Below are 22699 nucleotides of genomic sequence, written 5' to 3'. Positions count from 1 at the left end.
CAAATTGTTAAATGCAGCTGGATCCTGAACACCCTTTTTCATCAGGTGCCGGAGAAAAACCTCTGCCTTCACAGTCCACCCATTATTGCATAGGTACTCAATTATAGGGTTATATGCACTCGGTTCCATCTCTAACGAACTTGATGGATTCAAGATGATCTCTTTCTCAATAACCTTGTCCAATAGCTTGATAGCCCTCTGATATGCCCCTGCCTTACAGAAACTTTCGATCAAGACGCCATAGTGTGCTGCCTCCACTGGAAGGTTTAATCGAATCATACCTTTGAGGACATCAGCAGCCCAATCCAAATTACCTGCCTTGCATTGACAAGAGATCAATCCTAAGAAGATCGAATTATCTTCAGGAGCCTGGTGTGTCTCCACCATCTCCTCAACAAGTTTATGAGCTTCTGACATCTTCTCTGCATCACACAGCCCTGGCAACAGGGTCGAATAAGTATTATGATTTGGCTTGATTCCAAACGAAGCCATTTCATCAAACAATCTCAAGCCATCGTCAACCTGGCCCATTGAGACATATCCTTTGATCATGGAAGTGTAACTGACCACAGTTGGGTTCAAATTCTTCCCTTTCATCTCCACAAAAAGCTTCTCTGCCTCCTCCATCTTCTTCACCCGGATATACCCATAAATCATTGTGTTGTATGTCACCACATCAGGAGAGATTCCCCGGTTCTTCATGTCTTCAAAGAATCGATTCGCAGTTTCCACCTTCAAAGAAAGGAAGAAGCCCCAGAGCAAAACATTGTATGTGTGGCGGATCGGCATCACCCCTTCAGCCAGCATTTCATTAAAAACCCGTTTCGCCATTAGATATCGTCCCCGGCGCATGATCACTTTGAACAAAGCATCATAAGATTTGACAGTTCTTTCCACACCTAATTCCTTCATTTTACGAAACATTTTTACCGACTCCTGAACAATCCCAGCTTCCCCATAACTACTGATTAGAACAATGAAAAACTCTTCATCCCATTCAACACCCATCTTGGGCATGTCAAAGAGAATGCATCGGGCATGATTGAGTTTCCGAGTTCGGCCCAAGATTTGAATCATCTTCAGGTGGGTCGATCGGTCGTGGCGGTAACCAGTCTTAACGACCCACCTAAAGAATTGCAAAGCATGCTCAGAGTTACGGGCTCCGTGCAAAACATTCCAGACAAGAGAGTGATCGAATTCAGGAACAAGTTCTCTGATCGATCTCTGTAATCGGGTAGTCCACTCCCGATTTGCCATCATTCGGCAGATTACATCTTCTAACTTTTCTGGTTTTGGAGGATGCTTACCACGTGGGATTCTTCGCTGAATGTTTTCTTCAAGTCCTCCAATTGCATTTTCTTCCTTTACATCCACATTCGGGGCTGAATCAGATTCGGTTGAGGGAGACTGAGACTCGATTGGTGGGATCTCTGAAACTGAGGAGGTATCATCTGAACAGAAGCCACGGAGGAAGGTGAAGGGGGATGTGCGGCTGGAAATCCTAAAGAAAACCCCAGATTGCCAAGGAGATAGCAGCTTAGTGGCCATTAGTATGAAACAATCCTTCAGATGTATTGTGATGCAGAGAATCTGCGTCTTCAGTAGTTGTGAAATCTTTGGTGGTGGGTTTCAATCTCCATCAACCATCACCACTTCATCATAAACGATTCTGGGGAAGCAGCAGCCTGCAGTGCTTGAGCCAAAATGGGTTGGGGAAGCCGCAGTGCTCAAGGCTTGAGCTTCTTGTCTAAAAAAAAAAAAAAAAAAAAAAAAAAAAAAAACACAAAAACAAAAACAAAACAAAACAAAATTCGTTATCTCTTGTGTTGAGGTTTAGGGTTTTGAGGCAGTAAGTGTCACTAAGACGGTGACATATAGGAACATGTCACCACTTGCCACACAATGGATATTGGATGATGTGGTATTTTCGGCGGAGGGTCCCTACAAGGCAGCTTGCCCTGCGCTGCAGCACTTAGGCCTCTTTTGTTTGATGGGGAGGCCGGGGTGGGAGTGTTGTGGGACTAGGACCCGCATAGTGTTGAGGTTGGGGTGTCAATTTCAAAACTGCATTAGTAGGTCTAATTGAGCTTGACACGTTTATAGTCTGAATTAAACCGGCCCAATTAATAAACTCGACACATTTATAAATAGGTAGTACACGGTGTACACATAGCATGACGAGCGCCCGACCAATCTGACACATTTAGAAGCTTGATTTGAATTGACTCCTTTAAACCCGACCCCATTAATACTATTTGTATTTTTTATATTTTCTTTATTTTTCATGCTATTTGTATTTAGTGCTAACTAAGGCTATGTGATATGTATAGTTGAGATGGTGGTGATTTTTATCTGAACATTCATCATTTTTTGTCATAGTTTAATTGATTTGAACTTGCTAAACTTGAGTTGTGTAAGCATAGTTTAATTGATTTGAGTTTCGTGGGTGATGAGGCAAAAAATTTCACTTTCCTCAGCACGGCCAAAGCATGTATGCAAACCTGAACAGGACTGTGCTTCTACCACGACATCTATCAGGCCGCGCTTCTAATTCGGCCTCCATCAGGCCGTGCTACTACCTTGGCCTCAATCATGCCGTGCTGCTTCCTCGGCATCTATCAGGCCACGTCATCAACTCGGCCAAAATAGGCAGTGCGGCTACCTTGGCATCCATTAGGCCGTGCTCAATCTTGGCCTCTTCCTCGGCCTCTGTCAGGCCGTGCTGTTGCCTCGGCATCCATCAGTCCGTGCTTCTTCCTCGGCCTTCAGCAGGCCGTGCTCCACCTCCGCATCCATCTGGCCACGCTTCACCTCGGCATCCATCTGGCCGTGCTTCCACCTCGGCCCAACGTCAACAACAACGTTTCCAGAAATGTGTTTGCGTCCACCCCTACATTTAGGGAACGTAATTCCTATTCGGAGGACATGACTCTATCCACTACACGTCATCATGACGTCACACGGTTGGCCTTTCCGAGTTAAGAGGGGATCATTCTAGGAATATTCCCTGAATCACAGAGCCACTCCCCTTGAGGACTCGACGCCTAAACAAGACTCTTCACAATTGTCTCCCACTTGCCCTCCATCAGCAGCCCATAAATACCAAGGTAAGCCTCCATCACAAAGGATCGATGACTCACTTCTCATACTCTTAAAGCTCTCTTGAGCATCTGTTGTGGAAAGGTCTAACTAAGGCATCGGAGAGTCCCCCGTCGGGTCAGCCCGGCTCTCCCCTGTGATCTCTTCTGTGCAGGTTGGCCAAAGCACCAGGAACTGTAGGAAAGATAGTCCGGTTAAATTTTTCCGCATCAGTGGGTTAAAGACCGAGTACCTTAGTAACTTAGTGGCTTTGCCCATCTTTGGCTTAATGCACTTTAACTACAGGATCTTTCTTTACTATGCTCATCTTTGCCTCATTTTATTGGTACTCCTCTTCAAAGAGACCAATTTTAAAGATGACCCATTTAAAGCCCGTTTAAAATTAAATAGGTCTATAACCCGGTTAAGGCCTGTTTATGGCATCCCGATTAAAGCCCAAGACCGACCAACCCGATTATCAATCGTACAATGCCCACACTAGCTAAGCCCATTTAGCTAAACGGGCATCCACAGTGCAACCCTAGAAGTTGGCCGAGCCTGACTAAGCCCGACCAAGATCGGCTCAGCCCAACCGCTAGTTGGGGTAAGCTTCAGGGATGGAAAAGTAATGGTAAAGCACCTTTCCATTACTTTTCCATTCTTGCAGTATGTTTGTTTGTTCTGTGTTGGGAAGGTTTGAGAGAATGAGCTCCGTTCTGTGTGAGGAAAACCAGCTGAAAAACCAAGGTGAACAAAGCTCACAGAGAGTTCAAACCATGGATGGGAACCAAAACTAAGTAGATGAAGAGCTACCGGAGCACATAGTCAGCAAATGGTACTCCTTCTCGGAGCTGATCGTGAGACATCTGCCTCTCGATTACTTGGTCAACTGTTGCATGTCCCCTCATCTTCTTCTTCTTCTTCTTCTTCTTCTTTAATCCCCTTTGTCGCTGCTCCTGTAAACAAATCCCTTTCATCTTCTTCTTCAATCCCCTTTCTTTTTTTCTTTTTCTTTTTTTTAAAGCTTGCAACCCAACTGGAAGGGCCTGAGGGCAAAGGGGCCCTATGTTGCTGCTCCTGTAAACAAATCCCCTTCATCTTCTTCTTTAATCCCCCCCCTTTTTTTAAGCTTGAAGCCCAACTGCCAAGGGTGGAGTTAAAAAAGGGGCTGATGATTCTTATCGAGTGCAGCGGCACAACAATCTTTTCTAGAGAAATTGAAGCCTTAAAATCTTCAGGACAAAGATCTATACCTTCTAGCTCGAACCCAATCGACCATGATTGTCTCTTCAACATCTTTGGGAATTTCTCTGTTAGTGTTCGAGGGTTTCGATATCCTTCGTATTACAATGAAAACGATCAAAATTCATGATTTCACTTCCTAGATTTTTTTTTTTCCATTTACGAAAGATGAAATTAGTCGCCGGTCGGATCCTTTTTCAAAGGAACTGAAGCTTTGAAATATTCAAGGTTCAAATGGGGCTTTTCCAAACCCATTCTTCCCAAACTTCCCCCTACCTTTGGGGATTCAAATGGGGCTTTTCTAAACCAATTCTTCACACATTCAAGGTCTCATAAGATGGTTCTAACCTAGGTCTAGGTTAGATTTAAGGAATGGGAAGCTATCTTACCTTCTTTGCTCAAGAACTCCTTCAAAACCCAAAAATCACTCTCAATCACCAATGCTCTTGCAACCGTGGAAACCCTTCTTCAAATCCTTCAAAATCAACACATAAACCATCTATTAAACCTTAGATTCATCATCTCAAGGGGGATTTACAAGGCCTCAAGAAACCCTACCCAAATCAAGGGTTTTACTTGGGTATGGTGAAAGTTTAAGGAACCTAGCCTTTGCTCACCTCTAAACGTAGATCTAGTGTCACACCCCGTTCACACCCAACCGGGCCAGTGACCGGGTTAACACCGGTTAACCCAAACTTTTCAGGATCATCTGATACTGTATTCCACCACAACATACACACACTAATAAAAGCTTATCAGATCAGCGAAAGACTTGGTTTACCTGTGAATATTCTCATAATACTTGATACCCGAATTGTGATACAATAGTTATATACATGTGGGCCTGAAGGCATGATATTTACACAATAAAAGTACAATTCACATATCAAGTATATAAAGGAAATCATCAAAATCAGAGTATACATCTCGGCTCGGAATTAAAAACAAGAGCTCAGCTCGGTATCAAAGGTTGAGCACAGATCAGCTCGGTATCAAAGGTTGAGCACAGCTTGGCTCGGCATCAAAAGTGGAGCTCAGCTCGGCATCAGAACTGCGGTCCCGCAGCACAACTCTGCACGAGCAATTAGTGTCGTGCTCTAACTCAGGGGCCCACCAGTCCTCTTCAGGGAACTCAACCGTGGGACCCACCCTGTGCTTATCTGGTGGATGACTTGCAAAATCATCTAAAAGAGGTGCACACGTGGGATGAGCTCGCTAGCTCAGTAAGTGGAAAGATAGACCACGCAGCAGTCCACACAACAAATCACAATCATATGCACTACATGCTATGCAATACATTTTAAATCACAACCACCTAAGCAACATTACTAAGTCTTTGGTTTAGTGCCACTACAGCCACAGTGCGCGTATACTCCGGGTACGAGCCGTGAACTCCATCCCGCGATATGCCCATAGGGCTATCGGAGAAGGCCCACTATGAGTACTCGAAAAAATAAAACATGCCGACCACCGGCTCTCAACATAAAATAAATGACAGGAATTAAAGGTGCTGACTCCAGTAATTTAAAAGCAGTACGATTGGCCCTCTTGAATATACCACTGGGGTTGCCAACTGTCCTATTGACCAGCCGGGCGTAATGTCTAACCGCCACAGTGACCCAACAACCGCGACCACTGCTTCCCCCCAAATGGTAACCCAACACCTTAACCCCTGCTGGGAAGGATCGTAGCACGGGTAGATGATAATCCTAAACCGTATGCTCCTATATGACAATAGTACGATTGCATAGTGCCACCGCGTCCCATACCACAGGCCACCAATGCATTCGTTTCCAAGCGAACTATGGCATCTAGTCTATTAATACATCATGCATAATGATGTTCGCATTCATCACAGAACCATATTATCACTTGGCAATTAGAAAATAAACACAACACCAATGCATAACAATGTGAGGATGACTAATCTACATAGCATTTTCATGATGACATGACTAGACTAGATATGATTAAATGAATGCCAAACAATGCCTTGAAACAAGGCCAAAGGTCCTCTCCCCACTTACCTGTAGTGTACAAGGATTCCCGTACGGTACGGGTGAGATCCGGTGCGGGAAGAGTAGGATTTGGTGAACCTAACATGAGTGAGCGGGGTTAGTATTTCACCCTTTTGGAATTAAGATTAACATGATCCAATGACACGATCATGTTTAGAATCCTAAAAGGTCACACGTCCGATTTGGGTCCAATCGGACGTAAAAATCACATTCGGAGCCTCTCGGGTGGGTCAGATAGCCCACCTGTCTGACCCACCAGTCAGACCCATTGGTCTGGACCGACGGGTAGGTCGGGCAGCCGGTCTGGCCCGTCGATTGGGCCAGGAGGTCTGTTAAGACCGGCAGGTAGGGTGGCCCATCGGTCGGCCCGCCGGTTGAGCCCGAGGTCCCTACCCTCTCAGGCAGGTGCCCACAGGCGGGCCAGATGGCCCACCGGTCTTGGCAGGAAACCTGTTGTTTCTTCCCAATTTCCCCCATTCTTTGGGGATTCAAATGGGGCTTTTCCAAACCCATTCTTCACACATTTAAGGTCTTATAGGATGGTTCTAACCTAGATCTATGTTAGATTTAAGGAATGGGAAGCCATCTTACCTTCTTTGCTCAATAACACCTTCAAACCCCAAAAATCACTTCAAATCCACAATGCTTCTCCAACCTTGTAAATACTTCTTCAAATCCTTCAAGATCAACACATAAATCATGTATTAAACCTTAGATTCATCATTTCAAGGGGATTTACAAGATCTCAAGAAACCCTACCCAAATCAAGGGTTTTACTTGGTATGGTGAAGGTTTAAGGAACCCAAACTTTGCTTACCTCCAAATGTAGATCTGGTGTTGAAGATCACTCTTCCGGAGTTGGAATGGGAAGATCAAACCTCGGCGCCATTGACATCCATCTCTTCTTCCTCTTCCTTCTCTTCTCCTCTTCTTTCCTTTCTTTTCTCTCTCCTCTTTACTCCTCTCACCAACGTCCGAGTGTCATAAATGAGGAAGAAAGAGAAAATAAATGCTATATATATACTTCTTAGAATAACTAAGTATTCACATGGGTGGGTCACTCAGGTGGGTGGATGCGCCCACCTATCCGCCCACCTGAGGGCAAAAACTTGGGATTTTGACAGAATTCGGCCCTCGGCGTGAATCTCACTCCTAGCATACGATGTAATATAAGTATGCACCTTAATATACGACTACATACCTGCTTTATCCGTACATGGCCTTATGATAGGTGCATATACACGGCTTGGGTATTACCGTCTCTTCTGGTACTAGCTTGGACTTGTCGGGCCAGCCGGTGTTTAAGGTCACCCTTGCCATCATAGTCCATAAGGAACCCGCTCTAATTCTCTCTGGTTCGGGTCCTGCATGGTTAAACCGGGTCAACCGTGTAATCAGACCGGGTTTAAGAAGTAGGGTATTACATTTAGTGTTGGAGGTCACTCTTCCGGCGTCGGAATGGGAAGATCAAGCCTCGGCGCCGCTGAAATCCATCTCTTCTTCCTCTTCCTTCTCTTCTCCTCTTCTTTCCCTTTGTTTCTCTCTCCTCTTTACTCTTCTCACCAACGTCCGACTGTTATAAATGAGAAAAGAAAAAGGAAAACATAAATGCTATTTATACTTCCTAAAATAACTAAGTAATCACATGGGTGGGTCACTCAGGTGGGTGGATGCGTCCAGCCGTGACCGCCCACCTGAGGGCCAAAACTTGGCCAACAAGTGGGATTTTGACAGACTTCGACTCTTGGCACGAATCTCACTCATGGCATAAGATATAATATACGTATGTGCTTTAAGATACGGCTACATACCTACTGTATCCGTACATGGCCTTATGGTAGGTGCATATACACGGCTTGGGTACCCCCGTCTCTTCTGGCACTGGCTTGGACTTGTCGGGCCAGCCGGTGTTTAAGGTCACCCTTGCCATCATGGTCCATAAGGAACCCGCCTTACCTCTCTCCGGTTCGGGTCCTGCATGGTTAAACCAGGTCAACCATGTAACCAGACCGAGTTTAAGAAGTAGGGTATTGCATCCAGTGTCGAGTTGTTACAACTCACAAGTAGGTTTTTTAGTCATAGCTAGACTGTGATACCCTACTTTTTAAATCCGGTCTAATTACACGGTTGACCCGGTTTAACCATGCAGGACCCGAATCGGAGAGGGTTAAGGCGGGTTCCTTATGGACCATGATGGCAAGGGTGACTTTGAACACAGGTTGGCCAGACAAGTCCGAGTCAGTGCCAGAGGAGACGGGTGTACCCAAGCCGTGCACATGCACATATCATAAGGCCATGTACGGGTAATGCCGGTATGTAGCCGTATCCTAAAGTGCATACGTAGAATATACCTTGTGCCGAGAGTGAGATACGCGCCGAGAGTCGAATTCCATCAAAATCCCACTTGTTGGCAGATTTTCGACTCTCAAGTGGGAGGTCACAGGTGGGCGCATCCGCCCACCTGAGTGACCCACCCATGTGGTTACTAGTTGTTTTAGGAAAGTATAAATAGCATTGTTTTGTGTTTTTCAATATCTCATTTATTACATTTAGAAGTTGGTGAGAAGATTAAAGAGGAGAGAGAAAAGAAGGGAGAAAAGAGAACGGAGAAGAGGAAAAGGGAAGGAAGAGGAAGAAGAAATGGATTTAAGTGACGCCAAAGTTTGATCTTCCCATTCCGATGCCGGAAGAGTGATCCCCAACACGAGGTCTACGATTAGAGGTGAGCAAAGCCTATGTTTCTTAAACTTTCACCAAACCCAAGTAAAACCCTTGATTTGGGTGGAGCTCTTGAGATCTATCCCCCTTGGAATGATGAATCTAAGGTTTGATAGATGGTCTATGTGTTGATTTTGAAGGATTTGAAGAAGTGTTTACAAGGATGGAGAAGCATTTGTGATTTCTTGAGCTAAGTAGTGAGTTGGGGTTTTGAAAGAGTTCTTGAGCAAAGAAGGTAAGATGGCTTTCCAATCCTTAAATCTAACTTAGATCTAGGTTAGAATCATCTTATGAGACCTTGAATGTGTGAAAAATGGGTTTGGAAAAGCCCCATTTTCCCCAAAGGCTGGGGAAAGTTTCAAGAAAAATGGCATTCTTCCGCCCTCTCAGGTGGGCTGAGACCGGTGGGCCAAACAGCCTGCCTAATGGCACCCGCCTGAGAGGGCAGGCCCTCGGGGCCGACCGGTGGGCCCCCACCAGCGGGCCAACCTACTCGTCGGTCAAGACCGGTGGGCCGACCTGCCCACTTGTGAAGACCGGTGGGCCGTGACAGGTTGGCTGTCCGACACACCCAAGAGGCCCCCAACATGATTTTTGTGTCTGAATGGACCCAAAACGGACAGTTGACCTTCTTTTATGATTCTAAACATGATTTTGTCATCAAATCTTGTTGGTTTTGACCCCAAAGTGGTGAAATGCTAACCCCATTCACTTATGATAGGTTCACCAAAATTTACGTTTCTCGCGCCTGATCTCACCCGTACCGGGTGTGAGTCTTTGTACAATACAAGTAAGTGGGGAGAGGACGTTTGGCCTTATTTTAAGGCTTGTTTGGCATTCATTTAATTGTATTTAGACTAGCCATGTCATCATGCAAATTATGTGTAGCTTAGCCATCCTCGTATGATTATGACATGTGTGTTGTGTTTTACTTTCTCAATGCTAAATGATGATGTGCTTATGTGATGAATGATGGGATCATTGTGCATAATGCATTATTAGAATAGATGCCATAGTCGTCTTGGAAACAAGTGCATTGGTGGCCCGTGGAATGGGACGTGGTGTCACTATGCAATCATACTATGTCATATAGGAGCATGCGGCTTAGGATTATCATCTTCCCGTGCTACGACCCTTCCCAACAGGGGTTGAAGTGTTGGGTTACCATTTGGGGGGAAGCAGTGGTCGCGGTTATCGGGTCACTATGGCTGTTAGACATACGCCCAACTGGTCATTAGGACAGTCGGCAACCTCGGTGGTATATTCAAGAGGGCCAATCGTACTGCTTTTAAATTACTGGAGTCAGCACCTTTATTTTCTGTCATTTACTTTTATGTTGAGAGCCGGTAGTCGGCATGCTTTATTTTTTTGAGTTCTCACGGTGGGCCTTCTCCGACAGCCCTATGGGCATATCGCGGGATGGAGTTCGCGCTCGTACCCGGAGTATACGCGCACTGTGGTTGTAGTAGCACTAAACCAAAGACTTAGTAATGTTGTTTAGGTGGATGTGATTTAAAATGAATTGCATAGCATATAGTGCATATGGTTGTGATTGTTGTGTGGACTGTTGTGTGGTCCTTTTCACTTACTGAGCTAGTGAGCTCATCCCACGTGTACACCTCTTTTGGATGATTTTGCAGGTCACCAGCCTGAATGGCACACCCTGTTCACACAGAACCGGGCCAGAGACCGGGTTAACGCCGGTAACCCTGCCAGGATCATCTGATACAGTATCCAACCACAGCATACACACAACTAAGAAAGTGTTCATCAGTTCAGTAGAAGGCTTAATTTACCTGTAAATGTTCCCATTATAATTGATACTCAAATTGTAATACATAGTTAAGTACATGTGGGCCTGCAAGCATGGCAATTACACAAAAGAATACAATTTACATATCAAGTACGCAAAAGGGATCATCAATAACACAGGGTACATGTAATATCCCGCTTCTTAAACCCGATCTGATTTCGCGATTGAACCGGTTTAACCATGCAGGAACCGAGCCAGAGGATATTAGAGCGGGCTCCTTATGGGCTATGATGGCATGGGTGACCTTAAACACCGGCTGGCCCGACAAGTCCGAGCCAGTGCCAGAGGAGACGGGAGTGCCCAAACCGTGTACGTGCACCTACCATAAGGCTATGTACGGATAAAACATGTATTATATCCGTATTTTAAGGTATATACGTATGCTACATCGTATGCTTGGGGTGGGGTTCGCGCCGAGGTCCGAACCCGGTCAAAATCCCAAGTTTTGGCTCTCAGGCGGGTATAACAGGTGGGTACATCCACCCACCTGAGTGACCCATCCAACACTATTCACTTAAGTAGGAATAGTATATAAAGCTTTATGATTTCTTTTCTTTCCATTTATTACCCTCGTATGTTAGGTCAGAAAAGTAAAGAGGAGAGAGAAAAGAAAGGGAAGAAGAAAGGAAGAGGAAGAAAGGAAGGTTTTCAGTGGCGCCGAAGCTAGATCTTGCCATTCCGGTGCCGGGAGAGTAATCTTCAACTCTAGATCTACAGTTGGAGGTAAGAAAAGTTGGGTTTTACGAACGTTCACCATACCCAAGCTTTAAACCCTTGATTCGAGTATGGTTTCTTGAGATCTTGTAAATACCTTTTGAAATGATGAATCTAAGGTCTAATAGATGATTTATGTGTCGATCTTGAAGGATTTGAAGAGATATTGACAAGATAGAAGGAGCATTGTGAGTTGGAAAGTGATTTGAAGGGTTTGAAGTCATTTTTGGGCAAAGAAGGTAAGATGGTTTCCCTCACTTGAATCTAACCTAGATCTGGGTTAGAACCATCCTATAGGACTTCAAAGGTGTGAAGAATGGGTGGGTGAAAGCCCCATTTGATTCCCCAAAGGATGGAGAAGATAGAGAAGAGACAGAGTCATTCCCGCCAAAACCGGTGGGTACAACCGGTGGGTACCTACCCGCCTGAGAGTACCCACCTGAGAAGGCAGAGGTCCCTGGCCAAATCGGCGGGTACAACTGGCGGGTATAACCGGCGGGTAGGTTATAACCGGTGGGTATAACCGGCGGGTAGACAGCCCACCTGTCTTACCCACCTGTTTGGCCCCGAAGGTGATCCGTAGGTCCGATCGAGCCCAAATCGGACGTGTGACCTTCTTTTGACGTTCTAAACACGATGTTGACATCGGATTTTATTAATTTCAATTCTAAAATGATGAAGTGCTAACCCCGCTCAATTTTGTTAGGTTCACCAAACCCTACCCGATTTCGCTCCGGATCTCAACCGTACCGAACGGGAGTCCTTGTACGCAACAAGTAAGTGGAGAGAGGACGTTTGGCCTTGTTTCAAGGCATTTGTTTGGCATTCATATAACTATATCTAATCTAGTCATGTCATCATGAATATGCTATATAGATTAGTCATTCCACTCATTGATGTGCATATATGCTATGTTACTTTTCAAATGCCAATTGAATGAGATGTTTATATGCTGAATGTGGACATCATGGAGCATAATGCATTGATAGACTAGATGCTGTGGTCGGCTTGGAAACGAATGCATTGGTGGCCCGTGGTATGGGACACGGAGGCACTATGCAGTCGTACTGTCATGTAGGAGCATGCGGTATTAGGATTCTCACCATCCCGTGCTACGACCCTTCCCAACAGGGGTTAAGGTGTTGGGTTACCATTTGGGGGGAAGCAGGGGTCGCGGTTGTCGGACACTGTGGCGGTTAGGCATTACGCCCGGCGAGTCATGTAGGACAGTCGGCAACCCCGGTGGTACATTCAAGAGGGCCAATCGTACTGCTTTTAAANGGGGGGGGGGGGTTGGTGGTGGTATTCTCTTCAGGTTATTTTATAAAGATTGGAATAAAAATAAAAATAGTCTATGAATTTATGAATTATAACGCTAGCCTTTTCCGCCTAGAAGCAGTCACCAGGTAAGAAAAACTAAATGTTCATATCCAATCAATTGCTGCAACAACATTATGTATATATATCATTACATATCTATTGTGCAATTTTCTAAGCCATTTGAGCCATGCAGCTACTATGCGCACAGAATATTTGGTTACTGAAAAAGAAATTGTACAACTCAGTGAAGCAATAAAATCCTTGAAGAATTTATCTCTAACATCCCCCAGACTTCAAAGTTTTTGAGAATGCTCAAAACCTGAGGTGCCAATATTATGATTTCTTATCTTTCATGATACAAACAAAAAGAGTAATGGATGATAAAATTGAGGCCATAATAAAAAGAGTTGGAAGATAAATCCCTTGAATTCTTTGGTCAATAACTGAAAACTTCGAGACCGAGCCTCTTTTTGGAACAAAAGATACAAACAGACTAAAAGAAAACGATAAAGGAAAAGGTCCTCAAAAAAAAAAAGACCAAATCATATTTGTTACAAATTCAATTTCGCCCATATTGATTCCTCAAAGTAGAACCCACAACCCAATCTATCCTCAATTTGGACAGTATGAGAAAACTGATGAAAGTGATTCAACAGAACTCAATGTACACTAGCCGCAACTTTCTTCCTCTTCTTGCCACTTCGGATGCTCTCCCCTCTAATGACCATCCTTGAGAGAATATCAGCTTGTTTTGTGTTTCCCTCTGCATTGAGGCTCCTGATCAAATCTTCACAGCTACTACGATCAGTGACCCCACCCTTCTCCATAATCTTACACAAAATGGAATAAGCATTGAGGGTCTTTCCTGCTGTCAAAAGTGCATCCAATACTTTATCATAGCTTGAGAAACTTAAGTTACAATCCCTTTCCAAACCAAAATCCAACAATTTGAGAGACGCAATTGTCTTTTCCTTCTCACAAAGAGCAGTCAAAAGGTTATTGAAGTTGGGAACATGGCCATTATTCATCAGCAGTTCAATTCTTGCCAGGGCTTCCTCAACATGACCCCTCATGAGAAGGGCCTCCAAGATTTTAGCAACCAAGTCCATATTCTCCATTATCCCCTTCTCTACCATGCTTTTCATCACCCGACTTGCAGTTTGAACCCTACCATCATCAAACAGATTCTCCATCACTGAGGTAAAGATTAGAGGATCTGGTAGATGCCCACTTTCAATCATACCATCTAAAGCAATCTTAGCATCTGTCGGCTCCCCTTTCCTTAAGAAACTCTCAACCAGTAACTTGTATGCATCAGCATCTGAAGGAACCCCACGCCTACTCATTATCTTAAGAATCTCAAGAGCAGTATCTGGGGTCCCATCCTTTGAATGTCCACGGATCAAATTGTTAAATGCAGCTGGATCCTGAACACCCTTTTTCATCAGGTGCCGGAGAAAAACCTCTGCCTTCACAGTCCACCCATTATTGCATAGGTACTCAATTATAGGGTTATATGCACTCGGTTCCATCTCTAACGAACTTGATGGATTCAAGATGATCTCTTTCTCAATAACCTTGTCCAATAGCTTGATAGCCCTCTGATATGCCCCTGCCTTACAGAAACTTTCGATCAAGACGCCATAGTGTGCTGCCTCCACTGGAAGGTTTAATCGAATCATACCTTTGAGGACATCAGCAGCCCAATCCAAATTACCTGCCTTGCATTGACAAGAGATCAATCTTAAGAAGATCGAATTATCTTCAGGAGCCTGGTGTGTCTCCACCATCTCCTCAACAAGTTTATGAGCTTCTGACATCTTCTCTGCATCACACAGCCCTGGCAACAGGGTCGAATAAGTATTATGATTTGGCTTGATTCCAAACGAAGCCATTTCATCAAACAATCTCAAGCCATCGTCAACCTGGCCCATTGAGACATATCCTTTGATCATGGAAGTGTAACTGACCACAGTTGGGTTCAAATTCTTCCCTTTCATCTCCACAAAAAGCTTCTCTGCCTCCTCCATCTTCTTCACCCGGATATACCCATAAATCATTGTGTTGTATGTCACCACATCAGGAGAGATTCCCCGGTTCTTCATGTCTTCAAAGAATCGATTCGCAGTTTCCACCTTCAAAGAAAGGAAGAAGCCCCAGAGCAAAACATTGTATGTGTGGCGGATCGGCATCACCCCTTCAGCCAGCATTTCATTAAAAACCCGTTTCGCCATTAGATATCGTCCCCGGCGCATGATCACTTTGAACAAAGCATCATAAGATTTGACAGTTCTTTCCACACCTAATTCCTTCATTTTACGAAACATTTTTACCGACTCCTGAACAATCCCAGCTTCCCCATAACTACTGATTAGAACAATGAAAAACTCTTCATCCCATTCAACACCCATCTTGGGCATGTCAAAGAGAATGCATCGGGCATGATTGAGTTTCCGAGTTCGGCCCAAGATTTGAATCATCTTCAGGTGGGTCGATCGGTCGTGGCGGTAACCAGTCTTAACGACCCACCTAAAGAATTGCAAAGCATGCTCAGAGTTACGGGCTCCGTGCAAAACATTCCAGACAAGAGAGTGATCGAATTCAGGAACAAGTTCTCTGATCGATCTCTGTAATCGGGTAGTCCACTCCCGATTTGCCATCATTCGGCAGATTACATCTTCTAACTTTTCTGGTTTTGGAGGATGCTTACCACGTGGGATTCTTCGCGGAATGTTTTCTTCAAGTCCTCCAATTGCATTTTCTTCCTTTACATCCACATTCGGGGCTGAATCAGATTCGGTTGAGGGAGACTGAGACTCGATTGGTGGGATCTCTGAAACTGAGGAGGTATCATCTGAACAGAAGCCACGGAGGAAGTTGAAGGGGGATGGGCGGCTAGAAATCCTAGAGAAAACCCCAGATTGCCAAGGAGATAGCAGCTTAGTGGCCATTAGTATGAAACAATCCTTTCAGATGTATTGTGATGCAGAGAATCTGTGTCTTCAGTAGTTGTGAAATCTTTGGTGGTGGGTTTCAATCTCCATCAACCATCACCACTTCATCATAAACGATTCTGGGGAAGCAGCAGCCTGCAGTGCTTGAGCCAAAATGGGTTGGGGAAGCCGCAGTGCTTGAGGCTTGAGCTTCTTGTCTCAAAAACAGAAAAAAAAAAAAAACCAAAACAAAACAAAATTCGTTATTTCTTGTGTTGAGGACCTTGAGGTTAGGGTTTTGAGGCAGTGAAGGTCTAAGTGTCACTCAGATGGTGACATATAGTAACATGTCACCACTTGCCACACAATGGATACTGAAAAGTAATGGTAAAGCACTTTACCTTTACGTTTGTTTGTTCTGTGTGGGGAAGGTTTGAGAGACGGAGCTCCGTTCTGTGTGAGGAAAACTAGCTGAAAGACCAAGGTGAACAGAGCTCACAGAGAGTTCAAACCATGGATGGGAACCAAAACTAAGTAGATGAAGAGCTACCGGAGCACATAGTCAGCAAATGGTACTCCTTCTCGGAGCTGATCGTGAGACATCTGCTTCTTGATTACTTCGTCAACTGTTGCATGTCCCCTTCTTCTTCTTCAATCCCCTTTGTCGCTGCCAAGGGTGGAGTTAAAAAAGGGGCTGACGATTCCTATCGAGTGCAGCGGCACGACACAACAATCTTTTCCAGAGAAATTGAAGCTTTAAAATCTTCAGGACCAAGATCTATACCTCTAGCTTGAACTCAATCGACCATGATTGTCCCTTCGACATCTTTGGGAATTTCGCTGTTAGTGTTCTAGGGTTTCGATATCCTTCGTATTACAATGAACACGATAAAAATTCATGATTTCCCTTCCTAGATTTTCGATTTTTTCCATTTACGAAAGATGAAATTCGTCGCCGGTCGGAACCTTTTTCAAAGGAACTGAAGCTTTGAAATATTCAAGACCAAAACATTTTTTAGGGGTAGGTGCGATGGCAAGTTGCAACATTTGGGCAGGGGTGGCTAGTTCATGAATGCTATGGCTAGGCAGGGGTTGTGGTGGCCAATAGTTTATGAATGAGAGCCATTTCCAACTGTTCTCCCTCAGGTTTCCAAGCAAAGTCAATAACGAAAACAAGCAAAGACGGTTTATGGTCGTGTGCTGGCAAAAAGAGTCTCATCAAAGCTTTCAGTGTCGAGTTGTTACAACTCACATAGGTTTTTTAGTCATAGCTGGACAGCCAAGACAATATTCATTTCCTCCATCAAACTCAGTATCTTTGGTTAGAAAAGGGATTGGATAAGTGGTGGGACTTTGGAAGGGGTTGGGGTGGGAGGAATACGCGGCCACATCGGCCGACAGGGAAAAAGTGGTGTTCAGTGGCTGTCAGGCCAAAATCCCACCCCCAGTGACCAAGGATCAAAATCCTCTGTTTTTTTCAACCATGTTTTTCCTTGTTTTGCTACCTACAGAATGCGACGCGTAGACAACAAGGAGACCAACGGTCAAGATTGGGTGATGATTATTACATCCGGTGCGTTGATCTTAAAGTTGTCCACGTGTCGCGTTCTACAGGTAGCAAAACAAGGAAAAACAGGGATGAGAAAAACAGAGGATTATTTTCCAGTGACCAAACACTCTCAAATCACATGGTGTGGAATAGTTCTTATATCTATCCCACCCCAGCAAAACCTCTCTAAGCAAATGGGGCCTTATAGAAGCATTAATAGGGGTGGGATTTTATCTTCCATAAGAAACGGGGAGACTATTTTGCCTCTTAGTGTGTCTAGATGCAAGAGCCACACTGCCTTTTAGGATTTTTTTTCTCGGTTCTTTTTTTTCTTTTTAAGAATGGTTTTTGTGGGGAAGAGTGGCCCCTCTGCCCAAACACATGGAAGCTGAAATGACCAACACGCCCCAATAAAATGGATAATGATGCTTATGTTGATGCTTCCTCGTGCACTCTCGTTGGGCCTCGCATACATATAAGAGTCGCAGGTCTCCCCCATATAAAACACTTCCCTTTTTGGTAGGGAGGGTTTTGCACGCCACCAATGTGCACTTTTGACTCCTTCGAAGAATTTAATTTGTCGCATTCCTCTCGAAGGATTTGTTTCGATCAAGCAATCGTTGTGGCTTGCTCGAATAAGTTATGGAAATCATGCCCATGAACTTCTTCATCAACTCAAATTCAAGTCCATTTTAGGCTAGCTTGACAAACTCAGGTTCGGGTAAGACCAACCGGCACCTATTCCTAGCCGTCTTGAAACAAGCTATGAAGTCTTCAACCTTCTCACCTACAATTTGGTACATTCTGGATAGCTCAAAAGAAAGAAGCTAAGACTTACAGGTTTCTTTTCTAGTTGAATGAATCATATCACGGAATTATTCCAATATTAAGGCACAGTTGGCCAGAGTCTCAAATGTGACTGATCACAGGCACCTAGGAAATTTACTCGAGAATATTCCTTTTGGACTACCATTTTGCTTCCATTCCTTTTCGAGCCCACCTACTACATTGTTTAGGTGTGGTCATATGAGCACCTAAACTGAAACCTGTGACAAATGGCCGCTTCCGGGTGCATAGATGTTGTAATACATCTTATCCCCATATCTCTACTTTTGCTAGGATTGGGATATCGAGAAAGAGGGTAGAATGTAGAGGGTTCAACAAAGAAAAGCAAGAAAACATATGCGCTACAACAGAACAACTTTCCTGTAGCTTAATCTCTTGCTTTGGTGCAACGGCTTTCACACTAGGGTATTTGTCAATGGATAAAAAGTTGGGGTTCATTGACATATTAACTAGTAGAGATTTCTATGCAATAATTCATTGAAATATCGAAATCCCATGTACTAGTATGGGTGAGCAACTCAGTACTTGGTTCCTGTAGCAAAACGCCTACTATTTTCCCGAATTGGCGAGTGAAATGCATTGCAGTTGCCTAGGTTGTTAATAAGTAATTGTAGGCTCCACTTATAGAGGGCAGGTTTTAATCCCTACGATTAAGGGTCATATTTGTTGATAAGATGTTCCATATTCAAACAACAAAGATTCACGAAGAAGCATTACGCTATTTATCAATGAGTGATATTATTGGACTGATCTTTTGATGGGAAATGTTCTTCATTTTAGATAATGAAACCATTCCATTACTACTAACCCAAAAAATATAAACTCTCTGAGATATATGGTTTATGCCGGAAAGGTACAAATTTGACTAATTTGGAAATATTGGGTAATTTACTTTAGGGATAATCTGTTTGTAACCACGTTGATTACAACAGATTATTGTAACAATTTTTTTTTGCCCTTGGTCGCATCACTTCCCCTTCTTATTAAACGAAGTCATTTTAGTAATCTCAATCCGTGTCCTTTTCCCTTCCACCTCATGGCATCTCTCCTCTTCTTCAACGTCGCATGCTTCATGTCTTACACTGCATCTCTCTCTAATTAGTCCAATCTTTGAATTCTCGCCTCCATCTTTGGTTAGGACATTCAGAGTTACTTGATCGTTAATTCACATTTAGGCCTCTGTTCATGCCAACATCAAAGTAGCTCCCAAAGACTTCACCTACATGAACTTGTAAGGAGGAGATTTCGATGGGCAATTCATTCGAAACTAATCTTTGGCAAATTTTTTCCTATATGAATCTTGACTTTTTGACAACTTGATAAATCAATAAATTGCTAAACTATCATTCTATTTTCTAGTTCCAACTTGATTGATTCATAAAAAACGAGTCCTCTAAAAAATTTGAAACCTTCTAAGGAGCAGAGAGCCTCCTTGTTCTTAGTGGCATCTATAGTGAAGAACACCTGACCAAACGAGGGCCAATCAGGGATTGGACGGCTCTCAGTTCTTGTTCCAAATTTTCTTCTAAATGAGTTGCTACTACTCCTTCTGCTTCATTTTTTTCTATTCAACTGTTCTTTATATTAAGTTTACCTCTAGGGTTATACACTTTGTTCTGGGGTATATAAGTCCTAAACAAGGGGAGCAATTCTTCTCTTCAACTTTCAATGACTAATGCAAGTCAGCAATGTGGCATCAAGAATGTTCCAAAAAGAAAACACTCCCTCTCTTTCTTCTTCAATCTCTCTTCCTTTAGATTTTCCCCCAACTAAAGAAAAAGTCAAACAACACTAAGAATTAGAGTTATTAACAATATCCATACTACCACTGCTACAACCAAATTAAGCTTTCATTGTTACAGATTCACTAGAAATTAAACTTGACAAGATTAATCCGATATTGTAAGTAGATGTTGAAAAATATTTTAAAAGATAGCTATGGGCAAGCTCCTTGAGTAGGTTGTGGAAAAGCTGAAGTAACTCCTAATTTAAGAACCAAACTTCAGTGATAGTCCATCCCTTTCGATAAACTATTTTTAGACCTTCTAGGATGTTGAAGGCCTTTGACTCCATCTGTTGTTTACCTACAATAACTCCATTGGTGATATTAAAGAAGTGACCTTGAAATAAAATTCCAAATGCCCATCCTGAATTTGTTTTCAACAAGTTAATAGCATTAGGGTTGTTAGTTCTAGGCCCGACTCGACAAGCCTGGCCGAGCCTAACATATTTATGGTCCCAACCTATATCAGTCAGATTCATAAACGTGTTTGGCTTGATCCCAACACGTATATAAATAGGTAGTTCATGTGCATGGTGTAAGCCCGATCGGCCTGATCTAGTAAACCAACCGAGTATATGGTATATTTTGATTTTTTTTTTTTTTAGAATAAGGTATTGATGAGGAAAAAATTTGACCGGACTATCTTTCCTGCAGTCCCTGGTGCTTTGGTCGACCTGCACAGAAGAGATGACAGGGAAGAGCCGGGATGACCCGACGGGGGACTCTCCGATGCCTAAGTCAGACCTTTCCACAACAGATGCTCAAGAGAACTTTAACAGTATGAGAAGTGAGTAATCGATCCCTTGTGATGGAGGCTTACCTTGGTATTTATAGGCTGCTGATGGAGGGTAAGTGGGAGATGATTGTGAAGAGTCCTGTTTAGGCGTGGAGTCCTCAAGGGGAGTGGCTCTGTGATTCTGAGAATATTCCTAGAATATTCCCCCTTAACTTGGAAAGGCCAACCGTGTGAGTCTATGATAACGTGTAGTGGATAGAGACCTGTCCTCCGGAATAGGGATTACTTTCCTTGAATGAAGGGGTGGACGAAAACACGTTTCTAGAGACCTTGTTGTTGACGCCGGGCCGAGGTGGCAGCACGGCCAGATAGATGCCGAGGTGAAGTACTGCGGACGGAGGCCGAGGTGGAGCACGGCCTGATGAAGGCCGAGGTAGCAGCACGGCCTGATGGATGTCGAGGTAGCAGCACGGCCTGATAGAGGCCGAGGTGAAGCACGGCCTGATGGAGGCTGAGGTGGAGCACGGCCTGATGAAGATCGAGGTAGCAGCGCGGCCTGATAGAGGCCGAGGTAGCAGCGCGGCCTGATAGAGGCCGAGGTGGAGCACGGCCTGACAAAGACCGAGGTAGCAACACGACCTGATGAAGGCCGGGGTGGAGCACGACCTGATGAAGGCCGGGGTGGAGCACGGCCTGATGGAGGCCGAGGTGGAGCACGGCCTGATGGAGGCCGAGGTAGCAGCATGACCTGACGGAGGCCGAGGTAGCAGCACTACCTGACAGAGGCCGAGGTGAAGCACGGCCTGATGGAGGCCTAGGTGGAGCACGGCCTGATGAAGACCGAGGTAGCAACACGGCCTGATGGAGGCCGAGGAGCATGGCCTGATAAAGACCGAGGTAACAGCGCAGCATGATGGAGGCCGAGGTGGAGCACGACCTAATGGAGGCCGAGGTAGAGCACGACCTGATGGAGGCCGAGGTGATAGTGCATCTTGATAGATGCCGAGGGAGCAGCACTGCATGATTGAAGCCAAGGTAGCAGCGCGGACTCATTGTGGCTGAGGTAGTAGCACGGCCTGATCTAGGCCGAAGTAGCGGCTCAGTTCTTTTCAGGTTTGCGTACATGCTTTAGCCGTGCTGAGGATAGTGACATATTTTGCATCATCAGGTATTAATGCGAAAAAATTTGACTGGACGATCTTCCCTGCAGTTCCTGCTACTTTGGTCTACCTGCACAGAAAAGATGACAGGGGAGAGCCAAGCTGAATCGACGGGGGACTCTCCGATGCCTAAGTTAGATCTTTCCATAACAGATGCTCATGAAAGCTTTTCCAGTAGGAGAAGTGAGTAATCGATCCCTCGTGATGGAGGCTTACCTTGGTATTTATAGGCTATTGATGGAGGGCAAGTGGGAGACGATTGTGAAGAGTCCTGTTTAGGTATGGAGTCCTTAAGGGGAGTGGCTCTATGATTCTGCGAATATTCCTCTTAACTCGGAAAGGCCACTGTGTGACGTCATGATGATGTGTAGTGGATAGAGCCATGTCCTCTGGAATAGGGATTATGTTCCTTGACTGTAGGGGTGGACAAAACCACGTTTCTGGAGACCTTGTTGTTGACGTCGGGCCGAGGTGGTAGCACGGCCAGATGGATGCCGAGGTGAAGCACTGCAGACGGAGGCCGAGGTGGAGCACGACCTGATGAAGGCCGAGGTAGCAGCACGGCCTGATGGATGCCGAGGTAGCAGCACAGCCTAACAGAGGCCAAGGTGGAGCACGGCCTGATGGAGACCGAGGTGGAGCACGGCCTGACGAAGACTGAGGTAGCAGCGCGGCCTGATGGAGGCCGAGGTGGAGCACGACATGATGGAGGCCGAGGTGGAGCACGCCTAATGGAGGCTGATGTAGCAGCACGGCCTGATGGAGGCTGAGGTGATGGCACGGCCTTAT

At 44.7% G+C, this 22699-nt stretch overlaps 2 protein-coding genes across 2 annotated transcripts; both read right to left on the bottom strand.

Moving 5' to 3' along the window:
• LOC122078760 (pentatricopeptide repeat-containing protein At2g37230-like) lies at nucleotides 1–1737 on the bottom strand (the record flags this gene model as incomplete). Its single annotated transcript, XM_042644880.1, has 1 exon — nucleotides 1–1737. A coding segment is annotated over exon 1 (1548 nt), but the record flags the coding sequence as incomplete, so codon positions are not given.
• An 11573-nt stretch (nucleotides 1738–13310) lies between these two features.
• On the bottom strand, nucleotides 13311–16965 carry LOC122080197 (pentatricopeptide repeat-containing protein At2g37230-like). The gene is made up of 2 exons (XM_042647113.1): nucleotides 16238–16965; nucleotides 13311–16054 (listed from the first exon to the last, which is right to left on the bottom strand). The coding sequence occupies exon 2, from the start codon at nucleotides 15852–15854 to the stop codon at nucleotides 13563–13565; it is 2292 nt and encodes a 763-aa protein (XP_042503047.1). The 5' UTR covers nucleotides 15855–16054; nucleotides 16238–16965; the 3' UTR covers nucleotides 13311–13562.
• Between the last annotated feature and the right edge of the window lie 5734 nt (nucleotides 16966–22699).

This window comes from Macadamia integrifolia, chromosome 5 (genome assembly GCF_013358625.1).
Source record: "Macadamia integrifolia cultivar HAES 741 chromosome 5, SCU_Mint_v3, whole genome shotgun sequence".
NCBI classification, from domain to species: Eukaryota; Viridiplantae; Streptophyta; class Magnoliopsida; order Proteales; family Proteaceae; genus Macadamia; species Macadamia integrifolia.
This window is presented reverse-complemented; position numbering and strand designations above follow the sequence as displayed.